A 22,820-nucleotide genomic window follows, 5' to 3' on the forward strand; every position below is an offset into this window, starting at 1 on the left:
ACCAAATTTCCTTGTCTTAGTTTACACAGTTAAATTTTCTTTACAATGGAGCAAATAATACAGAAAAATAAGATACATATTTACTTCAAAAAGACATAGTAGTTAAACAATCCTGCACTGAGAATTTTGTTGTGTGTGTATTATCACATTTAATGGTAAGATGGCTACAAAGTGATCCAGTCTCTCAGGTAACAAGATGCACAAACAAGGACCTACTGATTTACTCCTAAGTAATGTGTTACTGGGTGGTGGTCTTCCCTTCTGCATAAGCATAGTGGAGGTCCTTGCTATCCTGCTCTGAGATGCGCACCCAGCCACCCTCCTTGATGTGGTAAACTGCAGGATAAAAACAAATATTCATTAAGACACAAAACTTCAAATTTATTAACTCATTTGAAAGTTTGTATTTTTATCTTTTAGCAATACTGATTTTTTTTCCCCTTCATCATTTCACTCACCGCGTACAATGCCGCCAGAGTAAGCATCTCTGTGAGTGGCGTGATAGATGGCGCGGCGGCCAAGCTCATACGCCTCCTCATCTGTCATGTCCCAACGGTAGCCAGAGTCCAGGACACCATAGGCGTAGAGGGAACCTGAGCCCACACTAAAAACATTGCCAGGCATGCGGTTGCCGTCACTGTCAACATAATACAGCCCGGCACCCTGAACGAGTGTGTGGGATGACAAGGTTTTAGTTGTTGGGGAAAATAAAATTACACATTTTATTTTCAAGCATACAAACAACAAACAAACCTTGAAAAAGCTTCTGTACTCATAAATCAATTTCCATTAGGGTGTAAAGGCCATAAAACACTAAATGAAATACTAACAAAGTTCACACTGCCTATACTTAAAGAAAACAGAAATGTTCTTTGGAGACATAACAATATAAGGCGTACCTTTTTGTCCCAGCCAGCCACCATGACACCCATGGATAGGCCATAACCCTTGTACTGGTATACCATGTTGGCCAGTAGCTTGGATGCTGCAGCCACAGAAATTCTCTCACGGTTCCTGAAAATACAACATTCCTTAAAAATACCTATCACAAAATACAATGAAGTTAATTATCCAGCAGCTTTTTCATGCAATACCCAGTGTCCTTAGCACCAGCAGGCCAGCATGTGGTGTGGCCTCCTTACCTCAGTTCATAGATGCGGCACTGTTTGGCCAGAACTCTGTTCCAGTACGTGCAGTCAGCCGCTCCTCCCGCCATGGTGCCCAGAAGATATGGGCTGATCTCAATGATCTTTCTTACATTACCAGAGCCTGTGAGTGTATGGAAAAGAAGATGTCAAAATTCTGTCTGATGCCTTTGTTACTGTCATCAGCATATCACTTTTCCATGCAAGACACCAATGTGGCAAATCATATCAAGCAGCCATTCATATAGACACCAGAGTGTAAGCTGGCCATCACCAGACAACAAGCCTCACCGATGTACTGCCCAGAGGTGGCCCGAGAGTCCACGGCCAGCACTGCTCCTCCCTTGAACTTGAAGCCAAGTGTGGTGGTGCCATGGGCGTAGTTCAGCTTCATCTTGCGTCCTGTCTCGTCGACCAGATACTCTCCCACCTGACACTCCGCCTGAGACAATAATTGATTAGCACTTATTTCGTCATCTCTGGCTCCACTCCACCAATACATGCCACTGCAGTGCCTACATAAGTTTTATTGTAAAGATTCATAATGTTTTACATTTAAAACAGAGCATCTATGTGATAAATAGTATATGCAATGATTGACTTTACAATGCATAATTTTCAGCTATACGTTTTCTTCTAAATCATATTTTAATTATTAATTATTATTACTGGGCTAAGAGTGTGAATGATGTGAGTGGTGCCTTGTCTGGGCCACCTTGTGTGGGATTGTTGAACTGGTACATAGATTATTACAAATAATTATAGTAGTAGCAGTATCATTATTACTATTATTAATCACTATTACTATTATTAATTACTTACCCACAACACAAAGCACCACGTCATACACAGTGACACACGCCTTCACACACCACACTTCTCAACCAACATTCAAATATCCGTTTTTCCTTTAACCAATATGTCCGGCGCCTAAAACACACCACAACCATCACACACTCACCACCCCCAGTCAAGCATTACAAGAGACAAGCACGAATCTCACCTTAGGCAGCGGCGGCATCATTAGCTGGTACTGGTTGGTGAAGTTGCCTATTTCAGGAAGCGCTGCTTCCTCCTGCACCTCATTCCACTTGTGCTGGTACCTCTCCACACCGTGTAGGGATTCCAGGGCCATGGTGAACTGAGAAATTAGTGTGAATAGCTCAGCAAGACTGACGGCTCCACGATGACTGTTTACTTTTGTTGGCCGCCGCTGTGCTGTCCGCTGTCCTGTCACTGCCTCTTTGTAACGGCGATCTTTTATTCTTGTATCTTCTTATTTATCATTATTCTTATTTCTTTTTATTCTTCCTTTCTTCTTCTTGCTTTTTTTTTTCTTCTGATGCACTGTAATCATTTACTCACTTCTGGATTATACTTAACTGTTTTTATCCGTCCTTTCCTCGTTCTTTTTCTTTTTTCTTCGGAAAGAAATGTGCGACTATCATCATCAGCATTATCATCATGATCATCATCACTATATCATCCCTATCATCATCATCATCATCATCATCATCATCATTATCATCATCATCATCATCATCATCATCATAAAGTGTTGGTACTTCTTTCTTGTATGTGATTTCTGCTCTAGTTGATTCTGACATGTATTTTATCTCACCTCTTTCTGATTTTACTACTTCTCTTTTAACTTTACTCTCTCTTTTTTCACTGAAGGAGGAGGGGTAAGTCCAAGTGCGCATTATGTAAGTAATCCCTGATCTTATTGATTCTGATGTTTACTTTCTTTATATTTATATTTTGCTGTCTGATTTAATTTTTTTGTACTCTGTTTCAGTGGAAGAAGCCGACTAAACAATCACCATCATCATCACCATCAGGAGTGCCGGTGCTTCCCCCTAGCTGGTGTTCGAGGAAGTTCAGTCAGCCGAACAGTTCTTGCTATCCCCTGCTCCAATATACACACACGTAAGCCGCCGCCCTGTCCTGAATTACTAGTGGTTACACCTTGCGCGCGTCACACAGCTAGCATCTCACTGTTGGTCATTCATATGTGTAGCTGGGGCGTGGCAGAGAGCGCAGGACGAGGCGCCTCCTGATCAGCTGAGCCGGCTGCGCTGCTATGCTGCCGTACAACATCGTTATTTAGATGTAGTGGTGCCGGATTGTGAAGGGTGTCTCACACCGGTGCTAGCTTTAATAGGAGACGTGCATGTGTTGTTTGGAAGGTTTCAGGAGCTTCCTGCACAACATAATCACTTGTGTTAAGGATGCGCTTCTCTCCCTGGCTTCCCGTGGCCAGGCAGCAGTAGACAGGCATTATAAAAAGGTCACTACCAAGACCCACAGCTGTGTCAGATACGAATGATATTGGTGAATGGCATGATTATGCGAAATAAGGTAAAAAAAAAATACTCAAATTGTGGTCTGCTTGCATTTAAGTTCATTTGGTAACCTATTTGGAATAATCATTATTTCACTGCAGCAGACGGAGTGACACATCCAAGAAGCAGGGCGTGTGTTAGATAGATAGACACACTGTTCTTTTGTCTCAGGCAATGTTTTGATTGGTGATTATTGATTACTTGCACCCTAATATTTTAATGTTTTTTTTATATAATTTTAAGAGCACACATTTATGGGCATCATCCCTGCCCTTTAATTGATGTTATAGGAACATTTAAATGAAAAAAATTCAATTTACAAAATTTATACCAATTGGAAATCCAATCCAATTCAGAAAATAAGATTTTCTTTAATGTTTGTAGTGTCCCATATAACCTAACAAAGTGAGAGGCTTTGTAAGAACACTGTTTTCATTATTATTTTACTTAATTTCTTTGGTGTACAAAAGCCTCAAGAAGTTGCTTACTTACTAAGACATGCATCCAGGAATTATAATCCAAGTACATGTTTCTCTCCCGCAGAATGTTTGCCCGCACAGCACACACACTGGCCCGCCAGGTGGCCCGGGCCGGCACCAGGGCTTACTCTGATGCCCCAATGTCCTTCACCTTTGCCTCCCAGAACCAGGTGAGCACACTTATCAGTTCATCTTTTATGGGGATTACCAGGTTACTTACTAGCACTGTCTTTTTTTATTACTATGGCTCCTTGTGGATGCCAGTTGTCACAGGTGTTTTACCACATTTTCATGTCTCTATTTAATGATTAATTATTCATCATCAAAAATTTCCTTGCTCAGTGTGTGTGTGTGTGTGTGTGTGTGTGTGTGTGTGTGTGTGTATGTGTGTGTGTGTGTGTGTGTTCAAATGAATACAATTGTTGCCTGTGTAGGTGTTCTACAAAGAGGCCAGTGTGAGGCAAGTGGATGTACCTTCCTTCTCTGGGAGCTTTGGTATCCTGCCGTCCCATGTCCCATCCCTGGCTGTGCTCAAGCCTGGAGTGCTGACTGTGTTTGAGGATGCTGGCACCAGCAAGAAGTATTTTGTCAGCTCTGGCATTGTTACCATCAATCAGGACTCCTCAGGTATGTAGGGGGAGAGAAGGGCAGGTGGCTGATAAATCTTGGGATATTATGAGATTACAAGAGAAAACTCAAGTGAAAAATAAATGTATTTTTGCATGAAATATGAATATCACTAATTTCTCATTACCCATTCTTTATTGTACAAAATGCTGGTATTACTTGCTTCTCACTGTTGACTTTCTCAGTGCACAAAGTTTAGTATCACCATCCCATCCCCTAAGAGACCAGGAAGAGTGGGCAGAAGCCTATTGCTCTGTATCCAAGGATGAGCAAAGTCAAAATTATAAAAAAATAGAGCATAAAAGGCTAGAACCATTAAAAATATTATATCGCCATTCCTTCTTACCACTATCTTTCAGAGCTCTCAACTTTGCAGTCATCATGATCATCATTTTCATGCTTATAACTTTCACAGAAGAAAGGGTGACAGCATAAGCAGAAGGATTAGAGGTCAGGAAAAGGTCAAGAATGTTGGGCGTATCTCCAAGACGGTCAGGAATACGAGTAGGGTGTTGCACCAATTGCTCTAGGTCATGGAGGATAGCAAAGTTGTAGGCTAGTTCACCAGGATGGTCAGTGAAGGGAGAGGAGAGCCAAAGCTGGTGGTGAACATTGAAGTCTCCAAGAATGGAGATCTCTGCAAAAGGGAAGAGGGTCAGAATGTGCTCCACTTTGGAACTTAAGTAGTCAAAGAATTTCTTATAATCGGAGGAGTTAGGTGAGAGGTATACAGCACAGATAAATTTAGTATGTGAGTGACTCTAGTTGTAGCCAGATGGTGGGAAACTCGGAAGATTCAAGAGCGTGGGCACGAGAGCAGGTTAAGTCATTGCGCACATAAATGCAGCATCCAGCTTTGGATCGAAAATGAGGATAAAGAAAGTAGGAGGGAACAGAAAAGGGACTACTGTCAGTTGCCTCAGACACCTGAGTTTCAGTGAGGAAAAGAAGATGAGGTTTAGAAGAGGAGAGGTGGTGTTCTACAGATTGAAAATTAGATCTTAGACTGCGAATGTTGCAGAAGTTAATGAAGAAAAGTTGAGGGGGGTGTCAAGACACTTAGGGTTGTCCACAGAAAGGCAGTCCGACCTGGGGACATTTATGGTCCCCTCCCCAGATGGGGACTCCGAGGCTGGTGTAGGAGTCGCCATGATGATTTTAAAATTTTTGAGTGAAGGGTGTGTGTGTTATTAGGTGCTTGTAGTTTTGTGTGGAGGAAGAGAGTTGTCTTTAGATGGCAGGCTGTGACTGCCCCCTTGCGTTGTGAGACACAAAGGGAAACATTCAGTGAGGTCACAGCTGGGTTTAATGATAAGTTCACAGCACCCCCTGAACAGTGCTTTAGACCTCACTGGGAGTAATTATTGTTTCGGCAGGTGTTTACTGCCGAAATATAGATTAATTACTCTGTGGAGTCATCCTGAACATCGCCACCACCATGACAACCTTCCCCTTATACAGAATTCTTATCTTCACTCCCATCTCTTTCCCTCACAGTCCAGGTCTTGGCAGAGGAAGCCGCAGCAGTGGAAGAGCTTGACTTGGCTTCAGCGCGAGATATTCTTTCTAAGGCACAGTCAGCTGCCTCCACAGCAGCCACTGAAGAGGCCAAGGCTGAGGCACTCATCACTGTTGAGGTGGCTGAAGAGCTGGTCAAGGCTGCTGAGTCTGGTTAGCGACCCTCACCACCTTTGTTATCTTCTGGATAGAGGTGGAGGAGTAGGGGAATCAAGATGGTTATTCTAGTGCTGTGCTGCCATTGGCCCATACTCTTCATCATGTAGTTTCTTTCATATGATGTATAGTTTGTTATAATCTTTCCTTTGCCTTCTAATCAATGGCAGACCCTGCAAGAGGAATGTTTGCCACTGATTTTATTTGTCAGTTGTAATATTTCCAAATAGCAGATTACAAACAAAAATTTGTTTTAAGACCTGTATGTTATTTTCTCTCCTTAACATTATAGGGAAACATGTGCATCAATATTCCTCGAATCCTTATTTGAAAGTTTTATTGCTGTGGTTCTTCAAGAACAGAGTAGAAAAAGAAAATCCCTGTTGCTGCCATGTAGATTATAAAGACATATTTAACCAAATTTTTTAGTGGAAAAAGTCACATGGAGTAGCATTGAAGTTCTTTTAAGGAGGGGGCAACTTCCTACCATAGAAAATGGTAATAGAGATCATGATCTCTATGCATGAGTACAGGAAAAAGAAAAAGACAACAAATTATATAAAATTATGAAAGTAACCTTAAGTGAGGGCTTTTGGCAATAGCACTTGCTCCTACACATATGCAACACACCAGTGTGGTGCCCAGTGGTGTGTTCTTCATTCCACACAACACCATTGTCATTGGGACAGAGGGATGGAAAAGGCACTTGACTAATACAAACCACCTGACCTGTGTGTGTGGCAGTGTATTGTGTGTGTAAAGCCTGTAAATAAATTAGTAATGTTTGAATGTTTTTCCTGAGCATTATAACCCACTCAAATTTATTTATTTAAAAAATAGTACATCATACTGTTTTTCAATGTAAGGGTAAGTAATGACAGTGGTATGTACTAGACATGAAGGTAGGGTAACACTAATGAAAAAGGCTAATAGAACATAGGTGTTGGTGGCTGAGGTAAATTTGTGCCCCTCAGTTCTCACTTGTTTGCAGTATTCTGGCCCTACAGAGAGTGATGTGTGTGCTGGTAGTTATAATGTGGTGATGGGTGCTTTGCCTTTGTTCTTAATGATTGAAGAACCTTATTTTGGTTGATTTCAGAAAGATTAGATACCAGCTTGGACGGGTTTGTCATTGGCTGAGGATTTGGACCATTTGTAGATTGTAGCTTTGAAGAAGACCTTTAGTTATTACTCAGGATTTTTTGCTGAAGTACTAATGTAAATGTACAAGCATTTATGAAACACAGGTAGCAAGCTTGTGTTTTGTTACTGAGGGAAGTACTACAGATTTTATTGATCTGCAGCAGTAGTTCAGTAGATCTTGACAGGGGTAATATGATGCCTTTTTATATGGTTGTGGTTATCACATAGTAGGCAAGTGTTTTTGAGTAACTATAGTTTGCATGGAGTTCAACAGTATTTCATCTGCGTTTAGTGAGATGTTAAAATTTCAACTAGTTTTCATGATTTTTTATCACTAGTTTGAACATTAAACTGATTGGTGCTGAGCGGATGGAAAAAAAAAAGGGGGGGTGGGTGGGAGTAAGGGACGGAAAGTGTGATAGATGTAGATGCGTGTAGGGTCAATGAATTAGAGAGGTAAAGATGAACTACGGCAATGAAAAGTTTCCCTGGTATTGGTGTCATTCTTCCGTCGAGTTAGATATCGCTTACAGGGAGGGAGGCCACCCAAACAACAGTGGGCAGCTTGCAGTTTGTTGAGGAAGCTGGGCCAAGTATTGGAGCATATTCTCCTACCAAGGTTAATAAGTGGAATATCAATGGTAATTGTTTATAGTTAGTCTGCCAACAATGACGCCTAGTTTGTGCATAATTGAGGGACTGGCTGGATCATTCATGGCTCCTACCGTGAGAACCAGTACACGTGAAGGATGGATATTATTAAGGCAGGATCTGACATGTAGCGCAGTTTTAATATCTACTAAATCAGTCCTGAAGTGCTAATACACCAAAGTTTTTATACTTGACTCTCATAAGAATTATTTTCAAAAAGGTACACTGGCACAGGGATGATCAAATTCTCATGGGTGCTTTCCCCCCCCCCCATTAGTGATGCAAAATCCATTTTGAACTATCACTAGAATCATAAAAAAAATACCCTTGAATATTCATTAACTTCTATTAGTTCCTGCAAATATTAGACGCTCTAAAATAGCCAGCTATATTTTCGCATATGGATGATAGATTAACCATATAAAGCTAAATAGGAAAGCATGAAAACCATACAGCACACACCAGAGTTCAAGGAAAAATAATAATGACAACTTAATTCATACAGCATCAAACGTACTCGGGACATGTGGTCGGGGAGACCCTTCATGATATTAGCGATGTGAAGGGATATTTGGCCATTTTAAATTTTACGTCCAGCAAATAGTAAAGGACTGGGGTTGTCATTATGGCTTGTGTTGTTCTGTAATGAAGGCCCAATATAACCTGAGGCACTCCATGCAATACCCAGGTGATACATGCAACTTTCCTCATTACACTCGTAAATTCCCTGAGTTTAAAGTATACATTTAATTCCCCACTCATGAAGCTAGTGTACGTTTGAAACCACCTCGATAATTTTAGCGAGCAAGACTTACAGGCGGGAAATACCCCGTGGTCTTAAATTAAGCTATCTGAAGCATTAAGAGCAAACATTTATTTATTAGAACAAGTCATGTGAGGGCACGGAAGGAGTATGATGGGAGGAATATAGGAATCCCAAGCCCTGGTCGAGGCGGGACACAGGCGGGGCGTCACGGCCTCTCCTGCTGCAGCGGTGAACATTTCTTCTCGCTAAAAGATCTTTCTGCTTTGGCCTCCTCCTGCCTCGTCCTCGAATATAAGGAAGGTAAGGACGGGGCCGCTAACTGCATTACAAGTGTCAGGAGGTAGTGGGTACTTGGCATTGGGTGGATGGCGAGGAGGAGGAGGAGACGCGGGTGCAGTGTGTGGATTGAAGGGATCTTAATTTGGCCTAAAATGGCGACCTGAACACAAACCTTGGCCTGACATTTTCTATCATTGCACGACTTATTTCTCCTCCACAGCCCTTTCTTCATGCATAGCTATAATAAGGGGTGAGGTAGGAGTCCCCAGGCACGAGGTAATAGCTAGGGCAGGGCAGAGAGGAGCGTGTTAAGGCACTAGCGAATAAAATAATTCGTGAAATGGCAGAAGACTCGCGAATATTGAACCTCCCACTCGTCACTTGGACATTATTTTCGCTTTTAAATTCTTGCCTCTCCTTCCTCTTACGGTCCGGGAATTAATTGTGCAGGGTCAAGATAAGCTGGATGGCCTCACTTGCCTCTCCCAGCTTGCAGGAGTTACGGAGAGAGGAGGAGGAGAGCAGGCAGCGCTGAGGGAGAATGTCGTGAAATTCGCTAATGTGAGAAATTTGTGGCGGGTTATTAAGGCACCAAAATGTGCTTCACCTGTTGAGGGAGGAGCTGTCAGGGGCCCTCAGCTGACCGGGGCTTCCTGACACGCCAGGGGGAGTAAAACTAAAAGAAAAAAAGTTATATGAATGCCTCATTCACTTGATTATGATGGAGTAAGCATGAATATCCATAAATTTTGCGGTTTTTATTACTGTGATCTGTGAGAAGGCTGAGCCGCAACCACCTGACTAATTATTCACAAGGATTAAGAGGAGGCGGTCTGACTATTGTAAATTGTTGCATAGGAATGTGACACCTGATGCTTGGGTGACCCCAGACAATTCTATTGGGAAGGAAATAACTTAAAAAAAAAAAATGCTTGCATGGAAAGGTTTGATTTACTTCATGCTAATGGACGTGAAAAATCTGTCCATTCTTTACTTTTTGTATAAAAAAATGACACGTGATGTTTGAGTAATCGAGGGACTGGATTCTACTGAACAGTAAATAACACTGCACGGAAAGATTATAATTATTTAAAATACGCCACGCACTCATCTTTTGCTGTCACTGGCGTTTTTTGGGCACGGCACTCGGAAGTTGTAGTGCACTTCTATTGAGTATGAGAGTCATAGCGGTGAGAGGATTAATTAAAGAGACGTGGTAGTCTTCTTCCCTCTCCTTTATTGAATTTAGCGTCAGCTACAGAGATAGTAACCAGTGCCCTTGTATTTTACACTCATGATCATATTTCACTTCGTAGAAATTAGATAAGTTTACTACTTCAAGTGATATTAAGCGATCCAGTGATGTGTCAGTTCACCACATAAATATATACAACGTTGCATGTTATAATTATGCGTTGTATCGTACAAAATTATTTGCATGGCTGAAGACACGAATGTCACTTATATGCAGTGAGATGCTCGCTGCGGTGTTGGTCAGCACACACCTCAGCATGTGCTGGGATGTAAGAGACCACACTGTTACAGCAAGGACTCTATGTACTAGGATGCCCTAGTATAGATAATCCTTGGATGCAACAAAGAGTCTATGTTTTATAGAAATTACTTCTAGAGTGAAGTTAAGACCTATCAATACTACTAAAGAAATTATGATCGGAATATAAATAATTTTGTGCCACTGTTGTCTCTTATTTAAACATGGTACTTCCTGTTGGATATATTATCTGTATTATTGTCTGTTCATTGAACAAGAAAAACAATTAAATAACTTATGAAAAGTGACACACTTTTATTTGTTGATTTTACATAGTGTTTGTTATTGACAAAATTCTGTCCAGATTTCATTATAGCTGTTACCTTTGTCTTAATGTGGTCACCAAAGAACCATGTAGCCAATCTGCCACATGTGATGTCAGGTTTAACTCAGTAAGTAGTTGGTTAGCTCAGATCTTGACATCCCTGTGGCCTCAGGTTCAGTAAGGGACAGACATGGTTGTTGATCCCTGCAGCATTGCCATGTCAGTTCAGCAGTGGTGTGGTGGCTGCAGAGGTGTTGTACTCATGTACTTGTTTTTTCTCATGATTCTTTGGTAAAGCACAGCCACTTGTACATGCATCAGTAATGGCAATCTAAACAGTAACCAGGAAAGGAAACCCTCACATTTTGCACCTGGATGAGTGTGTAATGAATATTGGTTTACTTCAATTTTTCAGGAGGAAGGATGGAGGGGGAAGGGGAGAATGGGGAGGAGGGGCTGAGGGCAGCAGCTGCTGCAGCCGCAGCAGCAGCAGCAGCAGCAGGAGCCTGGACCACCACTTATCAGACCGGGGAGCTGAGCAATGTGGTGCATATCATTGTGCCAGACCTCACCTGCATCCCACAGAGTATGTGTGTGTGTGTGTGTGTGTGTGTGTGCTTGTACATGTAATTAAGACTATATGTATATAAAGCAATAGATAATTATATAAAATGTAATTATCTATCACTGATCCTGAGATAGTTTTATAATTACATATTTCTCTACTCAGCCTCTGTTCTCATAGCTTAATCTTGTTATTATAGAGCTACGTACTTGTAGCAGAGAATGGTATAATATATATATATATATATATATATATATATATATATATATATATATATATATATATATATATATATATATATATATATATATATATATATATATATATATATATATATATATATATATATATATATATATATATATATAATTTATTTGTTTGTTTTATTTTATTTATTTTTTTTTTGCACATGCAAATTTTTGCTGTGCCAATTATTGTATTGTTAATTATTTTCATGCCTGAATCTCCCAGTGCTGACCCATTTGCTCCTGCAGACCAGCCCAATGATGCCTTGGCCACGGCCCTGAGTGAGGTGACAGCGGGTGGGGAGCTAGTGGGGCAGGACGAGGCAGGTGGACAGGTGAAGGATCCACTCTCGGCCCTGGCAGCTGCTGCAGAGCTGGACCAAGTGCGCAATGATGTTGCTGTGGTGAGTGGCAGAGAGTCAGCACAGTCTTGTCACATACAAAGTTACATTTTACTGTGTATAATGTAGCCTTGAAACTATGCTGTGTCTATCCATGGTTCAGTAAAACCAAAGATGTGACTCGCATTGCTGCACAGTGGTGGATGAGGTTAGTGGTGGTTGTCAGACACTTGCTTTGACAGAGTTCACACAACAAGAATGAATCAGCTCTAACTCCATGGTATAAATATTCAGAGATTCAGACTTGATTTTATTTTTCTTTCCTTTCACTGTAAATCAATTAACAATACAGCAAAAACTTATTCCTTATAGGGCAGAAGTTAGTGGTTGTGTTAACATCCATGAAGTATAATGATCAGTATGTTAGTGATCTGTTTCACCAAAAATCACCCTGTCTATTAAGTTCCCAGTGCAGGTATTGTAGCTCTGGCACATTTACATACGGTAAGGACAGGTCTCATGCACTCTCTACTCTGCAATGTATTCACATTTGCATCTGCATGGCACAATTCACCACAAGACATTGCAACCTTAAGGGGGCTTACTGGTGGTGTGTGTGACAGGTGGAGCACATGATGGAGGAAACCAAGTACAGTCACCTGGCTGGAGAGCTTGGGGGTCCTGACCAGCACCAGCAGCACCAGGACCAGCGTGGTGTGTCAGTGATGACTGACGACCCAGATGGCCTCAACTCTGGCGTGGTGGTGAATCTGCAAATGGAGGTGAGGAGGAGATCCATTGATGTAATTTTTTGTGTCATTCTTTTTCTCCTTTGCCATTCACAGTCCCTTACTGATGGCAGTACAGTGAAAAACTTTGTCTTGTTGTCCTTCCTTACACAGGAGACTGTGATTTTGGTGCATCATGTATCTGACAGGTTGAAGGATGGGATGAAGAGGTGTTGAATCTTGGCTTAACATGTGCATACCAATAACTGTCCATAGGTTTTATTTCATGCTGGTATCTGCATGAACTTGTTTGGCTATTATATTTAACCTGTACTAATACTGCTGTTAGAAGAGCTACACAGTGATGTCTGGCAAACTCTTCTCAGGACAAGGTACCTCCCATGATGCCCCTGCCTCTTGCACCCTTCCTGAACCACACTGACCCTGATGTCACATTCTACAATGAGGTGTACCATTACTTGCATTCAGGCATCTTCCCGGATGGAGCCTCGGAGGCAGACAAGAAAGTCATCAAGAAGCGTTCCACCAACTATATGGTGAGCTGCACTTGTGTTTGTACTCTGCTGTGTTGTGATTCATCCTTGCCCAAGTCCCATCCTCACTTAGGGGAATCCCTTCCTGAAGTGTCTTAAAGATGGTGATAATAATGAGGAAAAGGAACATAGGTAAAAAGATGGGGGAGGAGATGTTTGCTTTCACATGTGTATTACTTGTCCAGATCAATGATGAAGGAATGCTGTCATATGGCCAGAAGGTGCCCAAGGATGTAATAACCAGTGTTGAAGAGCAGATGCGCATCATCGAGGCTGAGCACATTGACCACGCCACTGGTAGGCTGCTGCTTTCTTGTTATAATAAAAGGAAGGAAGCTTCTTCTACATTTCAGCACATCATTTGAGCCATAGCACTCCATGGTTTTTAGATTAAAATGAGTTAGGTAAATATCAGAAGATAAGTGGATTTACCTCATGTACTAACACTTGCACCTATCACCTGGTGTGAGAGATTCTGCAGTGTAGGACCTAAGGACATTTATGGAGCCTTTCACCGAAGTAATGAGGCCTTAGAGGTTGTATTGGTTTGGCCATGCAGAAGGAAAAGATGAAAACTACAGAATAAAGTCTGCTAATCACTTTTTGAATAGGAAGATAGGATTAGGTATATCAGAGACATGGCTGCAGCTCCCAAAGAAAGGGTTTAGATCTAGAGGTCTTGAGGAACAAGTTAGTTAATGTTTCAATTTGGCAAGTTAACTGGTGACTGATGGCAGCTCAATGTAGACATCAAATTTGCCTTTCAAAACTATGATGATAATGAGGGCACTTTTTATGATGAATGAATATGAATATGATCAGTGCATCAAGTTCTTTGGTTTGTTTTGTTTTGGGAGAGTGACACATTATAACATATAGAAAATGGCCAGTTTTGTGTACCTATAGCTTTGGAGCTTTGTCTTGGTGGCTAAGCTGTTCTGCCAGGTAATAATAATTGTTACAGGTGTGCACTTTGGAGTGAAGAAAATGTACAACACCATCACCTCCAACTTCTACTGGCGCACTCTGTATGTCGACATTGGAAACTACTGCCGGCGCTGCGAGAAGTGCACCGAGGTGGCTGTGTCTGGGCACCGTGACGGCCTGGGGCAGGACGGCATGGAGGACCCAGTGGATGAGGACTCCCAGAAGGTCACCACACTGCCCACAGATCGGGTCATCAGAGTTTGGAAGAAGGTCAGTCTGGTGCACTGCTGAAAGAAATAGAGGCAATTGTATTAAAGAATCAGAGGCCTATTTAAGATGTGATTGTGATTTGAACCTAATGAATGATGAAGGTTATGTATGTTTAAAAGACTGAATGTGTCAGATAAAGTGTTAGATGCCTTTGTTTGCCATTCTTTATGTCTGAATTGATGCTTGATGAGAATACTTTGATGTGGTAAGGGTACCAATTGGAGCTTCTCATACCAACACTTTTGCATATCACTTGAAGTCCTCGGCACCATTCTTTTCTACATCAGTGCCATTCACAATAAAAACTTGGTTATTTTCCACTGAGATCCACAAAACAACTTTAAAATATAAGTCAACACAGCTTCATGAAATTCTTTATAATAATCTTCCATTATTCATATATAAAAGTTTTCTGTACCTATTTTTTTTATTAATTTTTTTCTAATAATACATAAAGGTGGTTTTGATTTGTACAAAAAATTTTGTTGTGCAGAGTTCTGCAGGTCATTAGTTTCAGTGTGTAATTATGCCCTCAGGTGCAGGTGAAGATCTATGGCCCTTACAACAGGACGGTGTATGGCAACGAGGTACTCATCACCATTGTGGATCCCTTCTCCAAGTGGATCATGGCCCACCCCAGCCCGGAGGCTGGGGTGGAGGTGCAGTGTGCCAACTTTATCTTTGATGCCTTCTGCCAGTTTGGCTTTGCTCAGTGCCATGTGAGTTTGCTGTGATGTAGGACATGAATCACATCCATTTAGTGGTATGGTAGTATTAGTGTGCTCAGTACTATTTACACTGAAGAGGTTCAAGATCTAGTCTCGTCCTGTGGAATGGAAGATAGTTGTAGACTTTTTGCTGCAGCTGTCTCCTTGAAGGGAATCCAGAGAGTTAGTACATAGATACAAATGAACATATATAAATAACGAAAAGACCTACTATTTTAGATGAATGCTTCCAATTCTATAAGCTTTTAGAATTAACCTTGTGTTTGTGGTATAAGCATTTACTGGTATTTACTGCCCAAAGATTTTGTCTTCTTGTTCTTTTAATTGTGAAAATTTCCGTGCTGCCGACAGATGTGTGGAATTATTTGTTTTATGTTGTCCACAGGTAGTTGGAATGAGCTCAGAGATGTTTGAGCAGATGCAGGCATGTTATAAGGAGAAGTTTGACCGCTCTCAGGATGTGCTAAGAACTCTGGTGCCATTTGACTCTGAAGATGCTCAGAACAGCTTCCTCTTCACCTTACAGGAAGAGTCCCGGGAGTGTGCGTGGGCAGGTGGGGTCCTCTTGCCATACCCGTGTTGATATTGATGATAAGCAGTTCCTCCCATGACCTTTAGTGATAGTCCTGTATCAGAAACTTAATGAGAAATTGTTGAACTTTTCAGGTGAAATGTTGGATAACTTCTGTACAGAGAATCCTACGGTTTGGGATCAGGAGGTGAACCGCTTCCTCTTCCAGTTTCGCACAATTGTCCCGTGTGTTGGCAGTGTGTCTCCCTTCAACCTGATGTTTGCCCGCAACCCAACAGGTACCTGTGGTGGCAGCGGAAGCATTCCTGCCATTCATTAATGCTACATGTTGTTTTGTATTTTACCAGTCCAAATTCTGTTAAATAATGTAGCAAAAGTACTTAAAAGCTTCATATCTTTTGTGATTGTCACATTCAGTCATTGATGCTGGATGCATTTTTTTTTACTTGGAATGAGTGCATAAGTCTTAGCTCAAGAAAAGAGTAAGATGGGCTGGGAAGCAGCAGGTGATAATATTACTGGTACATCCATTATTGAGTGGTGGTCTTTTTGGGCAGAAAACATACTCTCACATCTTTGTTATTGTCATTCTTCACATTATGAATAGCAAAGTGCTTGGAAGCTTCTAGATTGTTTCAGGAAATCTGAAACTTAATTTTATTACTTTCATTTTTTTTATTGTATATTATTTATTTTTTGCTTAAAGAAAGACTACCTCTAGTGAACTGCCTCAACTCATTACCTTTACATTGCCTGTTGCATTGTAGTTGATGAGGATAGTGTAACAGAAGGCCTTTCAGAACATAATGAGGTAGAGTGGAAGGATAGAATTTGAGCAGACATTGGAACTCCAGGACACTATGAGGGTTGTGTACCCCAAAAAAAGTACGATTGAAAACTGTAATTGCTACTACCTTGTAAAGAGTGTTGTTGGTGGGAGGATATCATAGGTATAGATAGTTAAAGTTTATTTAAGATTTTCCTAACTAAAAACTTGCTTTGCAGGTTATGTCAGCAAAGAGGAGAAAGAGAATATCAATATTCTGGAAGAGGAGAAAGCATTAGAGGTGCCATCTAAGAGAAGGCCACTGCAAAGCTCCACTCTACAGGTTAGTTACTATCTTCCTCAGGTGTCACTAACTCAGTGTCAGGGACACTATGAGAAAAATATGAGAGAAGATATGTTAACATCACATAATACCACCTTGATTTTCTTTAAATGTAGATGTAATAGAGACAAATTAAGGTGATTTTTGAACAAGGATTAAAAAAAGAGTTAACTTTTTGAAAGGATTGGATTGAATAGACTAAATAAAGCTGACTGTTCAGAAATGAATGGTGATGAAATGTTGAAAGCGACTCTTCTCTTCCCAAAGTGCCGCCACTGCCATGAGACCTTCACCAGCAAGATCAGTTTCCGCATCCACCAGAGGAAGCACACGGAGGAGGCCCGCAAACGAGGCACCATGGATGGGGAGGAGCCTCTGCGCCCCATCCTTCAGGAAAAGAAGTCCCAGCCACGGAAGATTGCTACTCGCAAGAGAAGGCGGCCATTTGGAAGAGGTGAGACAGCTGCTTGTGAAACCTGAACAGCATAGTAAGAAACTTAAGATGGTGGTAAGATGACATTTTCTCTCTTTCTCTCAAAACATAACTGAAACTGAGCCTCAATTTTTTGTAAAGCCTGTCCTTACTGGTTGGAGTTCAGTGGCTGTGTGAAATAAAATGATGAATGGTGTATTACTCTTCTTTAGTGTCTAGTCCAATGTTTCCTTGAAGAAACACTAGAGGGATGATAATGATAGATAATGATAGTCATTGCAATTTCTTTGTGTAGAACTTTACTTAAATATATTTTCCTTTCAGGTCCTGAGCGTCTTTTAACACTTGCCTCTTGTGACTGGTCTGACCAGCAGAAAGAGAGCGTGCCAAAGGATGAGAACCGACAGCAGCTGACCCAGAACACAGTAATGGCAGTCAAGGCGCTCCTCAATGCCACCAAGGATGAACGCAGCAAGCGTGGCAAGTACATTAAGTACACGCCTGAGCTGAGGGATGAGATAGCGCAGTACGCCCTGACGCATGGTAACCATGAGGCAACCATTCACTGGTCTCATCGGCTGGGCGGCACTGTCAGTGAGAGCACCATCCGGAACTTTATCAAGACCTACAAGAAGTTCACGGTGGAGGTGAAAGAAGAGATTGGGAAGTTTGCATTCCAGTATGGGATTGATGAAGCCTCCAAGCACTTTTCTGAAAAGCTTGGTTTTGAGGTCAGGAAAGGATTGGTTAGGAAATTTAAAAAGAACTACCTCAAAAAGTTCCCAGACATTGGTGAGATGGGCGGGGAGCTGCCGGGCGGCACCAGTGGGAAGCGTGGTGTTAACCTGCCCAGCACGTCAGCGCGGCAGAAGCGTTCATACTCCCTGCAGATGAAGGATGAGATCGGCCGCTACGCCATGCAGTACGGCATCAATGCTGCCATCCAGCACTACACGGAAAAACTGCAGTTCACTGTCAAGGAATCTACCGTACGCAAGTTCAAGAAGCAGTATGCTGACAGAGGCAATGGTGAAAACGGCACCATACCTGTGACAAGCAGTGCTAATGAGAATACTGGGGTGGTGGGAGGTGGTGGTGGTGGTGGGGGTACAGGTGGGGGTGGTGGCACCACTGTCCTAACAGACCACCAGGCTGCTGCTTCACAAACCATTGACGTCCTTCATCCGTCACTCTCGGTTCTGAATGCTCCGGCTGTCTCAGGTGCTGTCAATGTCAGCACCGCCAATAACTTCGTGTATCAGCACCCATACCACTTAAATATGGCGCCAGGACCTCAGACCAACACTGTTCTTCCCATGAACCACAACTCCATTGCATTCCATCAAGGTGGTGTGATCAACCAGGGCATGACAGCCTCCCTGTCGTACCAGCAGACGGGCACACCCCCCGGTCCCTCTGTCATTATGAACCAGAGCTTCACTCACCAGGCCCCCACAGGGTTCCAGCAGGGCTACGTGGGAGGATTCTCTCAGGGGAGTGGTGCTGGAGGCTCAGTGCCTCATGGTGGCCAGATAGCACCCCTGGCCATGACGCATGCAAGTGTTGCTGCCACCACCATGGCCCACTCTCCTCTGCCCCTCACCATGGCTGGTGCACCAGCCACACACATATCCCAGCTGAGCCACCATGGTGTGGCCACCCCTGCCAGCCAGGCACACCTGGCCCAGGCCCCTGCTGCCCCTCACACAGTGAGTGGTGGTGCACAGCATCCCACTCATCATCAGCTCATTACCTCCTTCCACCAACCACTGGCTGGCTCACTGAGCTTTGAAGGTACTGCACTTCCAGCTCATGGCCAGGCCAGTGTCAGTAGTGAGCCTCTAAGCCTGATGAAGGAGACACACGAACAGCCAGCAGGAGTGGCTCTGGGCCAGGGTGATGACAGCCTTCATGGGCCAGGTGGGGATGGTGGGGCAGCTCACTCTGGCCTGGCCCACATGGGAGGAGACCAGCCCGGCACCTCAGAGCAGCACGAGATCCTTGGCATGGATTATGAAGATGACTTCAGTGATCCTCCGACCCCAAGGAAGAAGAAGGGGAAGGGCGGTCGCATTAAAGCCCGGAGCAGAATCCTGGGGATGAGCAAGCGGGGCCATTACGCATCATACAGTCCTGAGCTGCGGGCTGAGATAGGGAAGTACGCCACCAAGCATGGCAACTTGGCGGCCGTGCAGCACTTCAAGGAGCAGCTTGGCTTTGAGATCCCAGAGAGCACCGTGCGTGGCCTGAAGGACAAGTACCTGATTAAACGTGCCCGGGGCAAGAAGGAGGTGGTGTCCATAGGATTCGCCCAGAGGGGCCGGCCCATGCGTCTGGGGAAGTATGACGAGATTGTCCAGGACTGCATCCGACAGTTGGTCAAGGATGGGGAGAAGGTGAGCACTGTGTTCTGGGTCAGGTCTTTGTCGATTGAGACTACTTCTCATTGCTGAATCTTTAATTAATTTTAGTCTCTCTCTCTCTCTCTCTCTCTCTCTCTCTCTCTCTCTCTCTCTCTCTCTCTCTCTCTCTCTCTCTCTCTCTCTCTCTCTCTCTCTCTCTCTCTCTCTCTCTCTCTCTCTCTCTCTCTCTCTCTCTCTCTCTCTCTCTCTCTCTCTCTCTCTCTCTCTCTCTCTCTCTCTCTCTCTCTCTCTCTCTCTCTCTCTCTCTCTCTCTCTCTCTCTCTCTCTCTCTCTCTCTCTCTCTCTCTCTCTCTCTCTCTCTCTCTCTCTCTCTCTCTTTCTCTTTAACAATAGTGAAAGTAATGTTTCAGTGTACCAAGAATTTTCTTAATTTTTGTATCTTGTATTTTTATATTGAAAGTAAAATTTCAGTGTCCGAAATCACCAACTTATAAAAGTGATCTAAAAGATTATGTTTATCATAGTTCAGAGCCACCAGTAGTAATATCAGAATGAACTTAGTACATCCAGTGTTGAAACCATTTGTGCCCACTCAGCAAGGTGTGTCTCACCCCCACCACAGGTCTCATCATTCCTAGCCATTGCCACGGCCAAGCAGGTGTTGATGCAGTATGAGCCCAGCCTGCTGGAAGAACACGGTGGACCTGTCAGGCTGAACCCAACGTGGGCGAAGAGCTTCCTGAAACGTATTGGACTGCACCAGCTGGCTTAATGCACCTGTGTCCATGCAATGCTGTGTATTGTCCTGACCAGAGGAGTTCTGTTGTACAGTATTCTTGTATAAAGTAAACAAATTACATTTTGTTTAAGTTAAAATATAAATGTTACTTCAGAAACTGAAGATGTACCAGAAGGCAGTGACTACCTCTTGCTTCTATGACTGCTGCAGCTACTGTTACTGCTACTACTACTTTACTACCTCCAGTGTGGGCAATGTGTAGCTGAGGCAAACTGGCTGATGGATGTGTATATACTTTTTTTTTTATCAGCCATGCTTGCTCTTCAGCTTATAATTGATAATGGTGCATATTCAGTGAGAAATCTTGTACTGTTATTTAGTACAAGTGGGAAATCTATTTGTTCTTCCTTTTTATTTATTTATATAATGAGGAAGAGGAGAGTTCCATTTTTATTGTATTTGTTATTAGCTTCCTTTCCACATTAGGGATAGAAAATGAGATGAAACGCCATTTGTAAAAGCTCACCATCCTAAGAAAGATGAAAGGTTCAGGTTAGTCGAGGAATTAGTAAAGTGGCTGGAAAAGAAATCTACATATTTAAAACACAAGTAAAATGTACACATCTCAAAGTGTGTAGATTCATCTTGGATAACTACCACTACGTTTGCCATTAAATCATTGGGATACTTGTAGAATTGACAACATAAGAATACCTGCTTGTGACTAACTGAATGTTCTGTTTGTGCCATTTACTTGTGTTTGGAAGTCTATGACTACTGGCCATCACCACAGGTTGCTGGGAGCTTGCAAATAAAGGCACAGATCACACCTTGACTCGGCTGAAGCAAGGAGTCTGTGAAACATGCAGCTCTGGTGATTAGTGTGACATGCAGGTACATCTGTGATTTTACAAACCACCAATTGGTCCCTTTCCCAGTATCATACCTGGACAGAAAATTGAGACTGGCATCAAGGAGTACAAGGAAAAAGATTTTTCAAATAAACAAGTATCTTTGACATTCGAAAGTATTGTTAGTCTTAAGGGAGATGTTTTCTCCTTGCCATTCTCAGCTTTATGGTTGGGAACAATACCAGAAAGGAGCCAGGATGAATCTACACACACACTTGGATATATATTGATTTTTTCTTGACATTTTTATTGAGAGTACATTGCGGCCACAGTACAATCCATTTCAGATCCCTGATATTACAGCTAGGCATTCAGAGCAGCATTATATTAAAGTTGCATTTAGTTCAGGTTATGTATTCAAATCATTAATGGCTGGAAGTGACTTGGAGAAACTGCCACTATTCCTGCAGTATTGCAAGTAGGAGCATGATGCCTTGAGAAGAAAAGTAAACATATGAGATTTTTCATTTTGTAATTGCTGAAGTTGAAGTACTTGTAAAAACTTCAGAGACAACCAAGATCTGAGTTGCTGCAGTGTTGTGGAATGAAGTGACTAATGTTGCTAAGAGCTGCAAGTACAGTTGGCACAATAAGTCAAGTAACCTTTCAGACTTCCACTGTGTTTTGGGTCTTCCTTATGTCTCATGTTCTCTTACCAGCTGACAGCCTCTTTATTGAACTAACAACTGGTAAATTTTCTTGAGACCAGAAGACTTAAGATAGCAGTAAAATGCAAATACATTGGAGGTGAATGTTGTTTGTTACTTGGCTATTGACAATGACTATGTCACCATACATTCTGAAAGTATGGCAGAGGAAAGTTGTGGTGTCTGCATAACACAAGTGACCCTCTTTGCTGACTGTACATTAGTAGGATGATTGGGCTAGTGCTTGAATTTGATACTGTTCAATTCAGACTGATGTTGGTGTTGAGGTAAGAGAACCATGCACAAAGTCCTTAGTTGGTATTGGTTTAAAATGTTAATATAGTACAATATTTCTGAAATCACATGATGAGTCATGGAGAAAATGTGTGAATCTAATAGAAATGAACATTATGAACTTTTTATTACTTTTATTTGTTAATTTGTGAATTTTATAAATAAATTAAAGTGTTAAATTTAGCTTATGTCCTCAGAAATGTAGATAAGTCTGGCTGTTGATAACTTGACATTGGACTGATCTAGCTACTCTTTCAAAGCTCACATAATTACTTCAACTAAGCAATTTTGTCTCATGAAACTGACCAAGCTAAACTTTCAAGGTGCACATACTGTAGTACTTCAATTAGGCAGTCTTATTATAAAGTAATTCAAATACTTAGATAATAACATGGGACTAACCTAGCTAAACTTTCAGTACTTCAATGAGACGTCTTGTCCTTATAGTCATGCAAGTACTTTATATAATTTTAATGCTATTTAGGTATGCACCATTCTTTATGCCTCT

General features: G+C 42.1%; 3 protein-coding genes across 3 annotated transcripts; 2 read left to right on the forward strand and 1 right to left on the reverse strand.

The window, feature by feature from the left end:
- Positions 1 to 67: 67 nt before the first annotated feature.
- LOC135104097 (proteasome subunit beta type-5-like) lies at positions 68 to 2,388 on the reverse strand. Its single transcript, XM_064011059.1, has 6 exons — positions 2,149 to 2,388; positions 1,437 to 1,587; positions 1,143 to 1,269; positions 900 to 1,014; positions 459 to 663; positions 68 to 336 (listed from the first exon to the last, which is right to left on the reverse strand). Exons 1-6 carry the CDS (start codon positions 2,278 to 2,280, stop codon positions 239 to 241), a joined length of 828 nt encoding a protein of 275 aa, XP_063867129.1. The 5' UTR covers positions 2,281 to 2,388; the 3' UTR covers positions 68 to 238.
- A 554-nt stretch (positions 2,389 to 2,942) lies between these two features.
- Positions 2,943 to 7,056, forward strand: LOC135104096 (ATP synthase subunit delta, mitochondrial-like). Its single transcript, XM_064011057.1, has 4 exons — positions 2,943 to 3,074; positions 4,034 to 4,139; positions 4,404 to 4,596; positions 6,094 to 7,056. Exons 2-4 carry the CDS (start codon positions 4,035 to 4,037, stop codon positions 6,270 to 6,272), a joined length of 477 nt encoding a protein of 158 aa, XP_063867127.1. The 5' UTR covers positions 2,943 to 3,074; position 4,034; the 3' UTR covers positions 6,273 to 7,056.
- A 1,951-nt stretch (positions 7,057 to 9,007) lies between these two features.
- On the forward strand, positions 9,008 to 22,491 carry LOC135104099 (uncharacterized). The gene is made up of 14 exons (XM_064011060.1): positions 9,008 to 9,130; positions 11,342 to 11,512; positions 11,986 to 12,140; positions 12,701 to 12,859; positions 13,192 to 13,362; positions 13,545 to 13,656; positions 14,324 to 14,556; positions 15,093 to 15,275; positions 15,670 to 15,838; positions 15,951 to 16,094; positions 16,822 to 16,925; positions 17,193 to 17,379; positions 17,683 to 19,754; positions 20,344 to 22,491. The coding sequence occupies exons 2-14, from the start codon at positions 11,350 to 11,352 to the stop codon at positions 20,491 to 20,493; spliced, it is 4,002 nt and encodes a 1,333-aa protein (XP_063867130.1). The 5' UTR covers positions 9,008 to 9,130; positions 11,342 to 11,349; the 3' UTR covers positions 20,494 to 22,491.
- The last annotated feature ends 329 nt before the right edge of the window (positions 22,492 to 22,820 follow it).

This window comes from Scylla paramamosain, chromosome 10, assembly GCF_035594125.1.
Source record: "Scylla paramamosain isolate STU-SP2022 chromosome 10, ASM3559412v1, whole genome shotgun sequence".
Taxonomy (NCBI): Eukaryota; Metazoa; Arthropoda; class Malacostraca; order Decapoda; family Portunidae; genus Scylla; species Scylla paramamosain.

Bases quoted from the DNA above. Each gene is read 5' to 3' on its own strand.
- LOC135104099 (XM_064011060.1), top strand. From the start codon at position 11,350: ATGGAGGGGGAAGGGGAGAATGGGGAGGAGGGGCTGAGGGCAGCAGCT. The intron at 12,141-12,700 runs GTGAGTGGCAGA...TGTGTGTGACAG, and splicing joins TGCGCAATGATGTTGCTGTG to GTGGAGCACATGATGGAGGA. The intron at 15,839-15,950 runs GTGGGGTCCTCT...TGAACTTTTCAG, and splicing joins CCGGGAGTGTGCGTGGGCAG to GTGAAATGTTGGATAACTTC.
- LOC135104097 (XM_064011059.1), bottom strand. From the start codon at position 2,280: ATGGCCCTGGAATCCCTACACGGTGTGGAGAGGTACCAGCACAAGTGG. The intron at 1,015-1,142 runs GTAAGGAGGCCA...TTGTATTTTCAG, and splicing joins TGCCGCATCTATGAACTGAG to GAACCGTGAGAGAATTTCTG. The intron at 337-458 runs GTGAGTGAAATG...TTTATCCTGCAG, and splicing joins CTCTGGCGGCATTGTACGCG to TTTACCACATCAAGGAGGGT.
- LOC135104096 (XM_064011057.1), top strand. From the start codon at position 4,035: ATGTTTGCCCGCACAGCACACACACTGGCCCGCCAGGTGGCCCGGGCC. The intron at 4,140-4,403 runs GTGAGCACACTT...TTGCCTGTGTAG, and splicing joins CCTTTGCCTCCCAGAACCAG to GTGTTCTACAAAGAGGCCAG. The intron at 4,597-6,093 runs GTATGTAGGGGG...TTTCCCTCACAG, and splicing joins CATCAATCAGGACTCCTCAG to TCCAGGTCTTGGCAGAGGAA.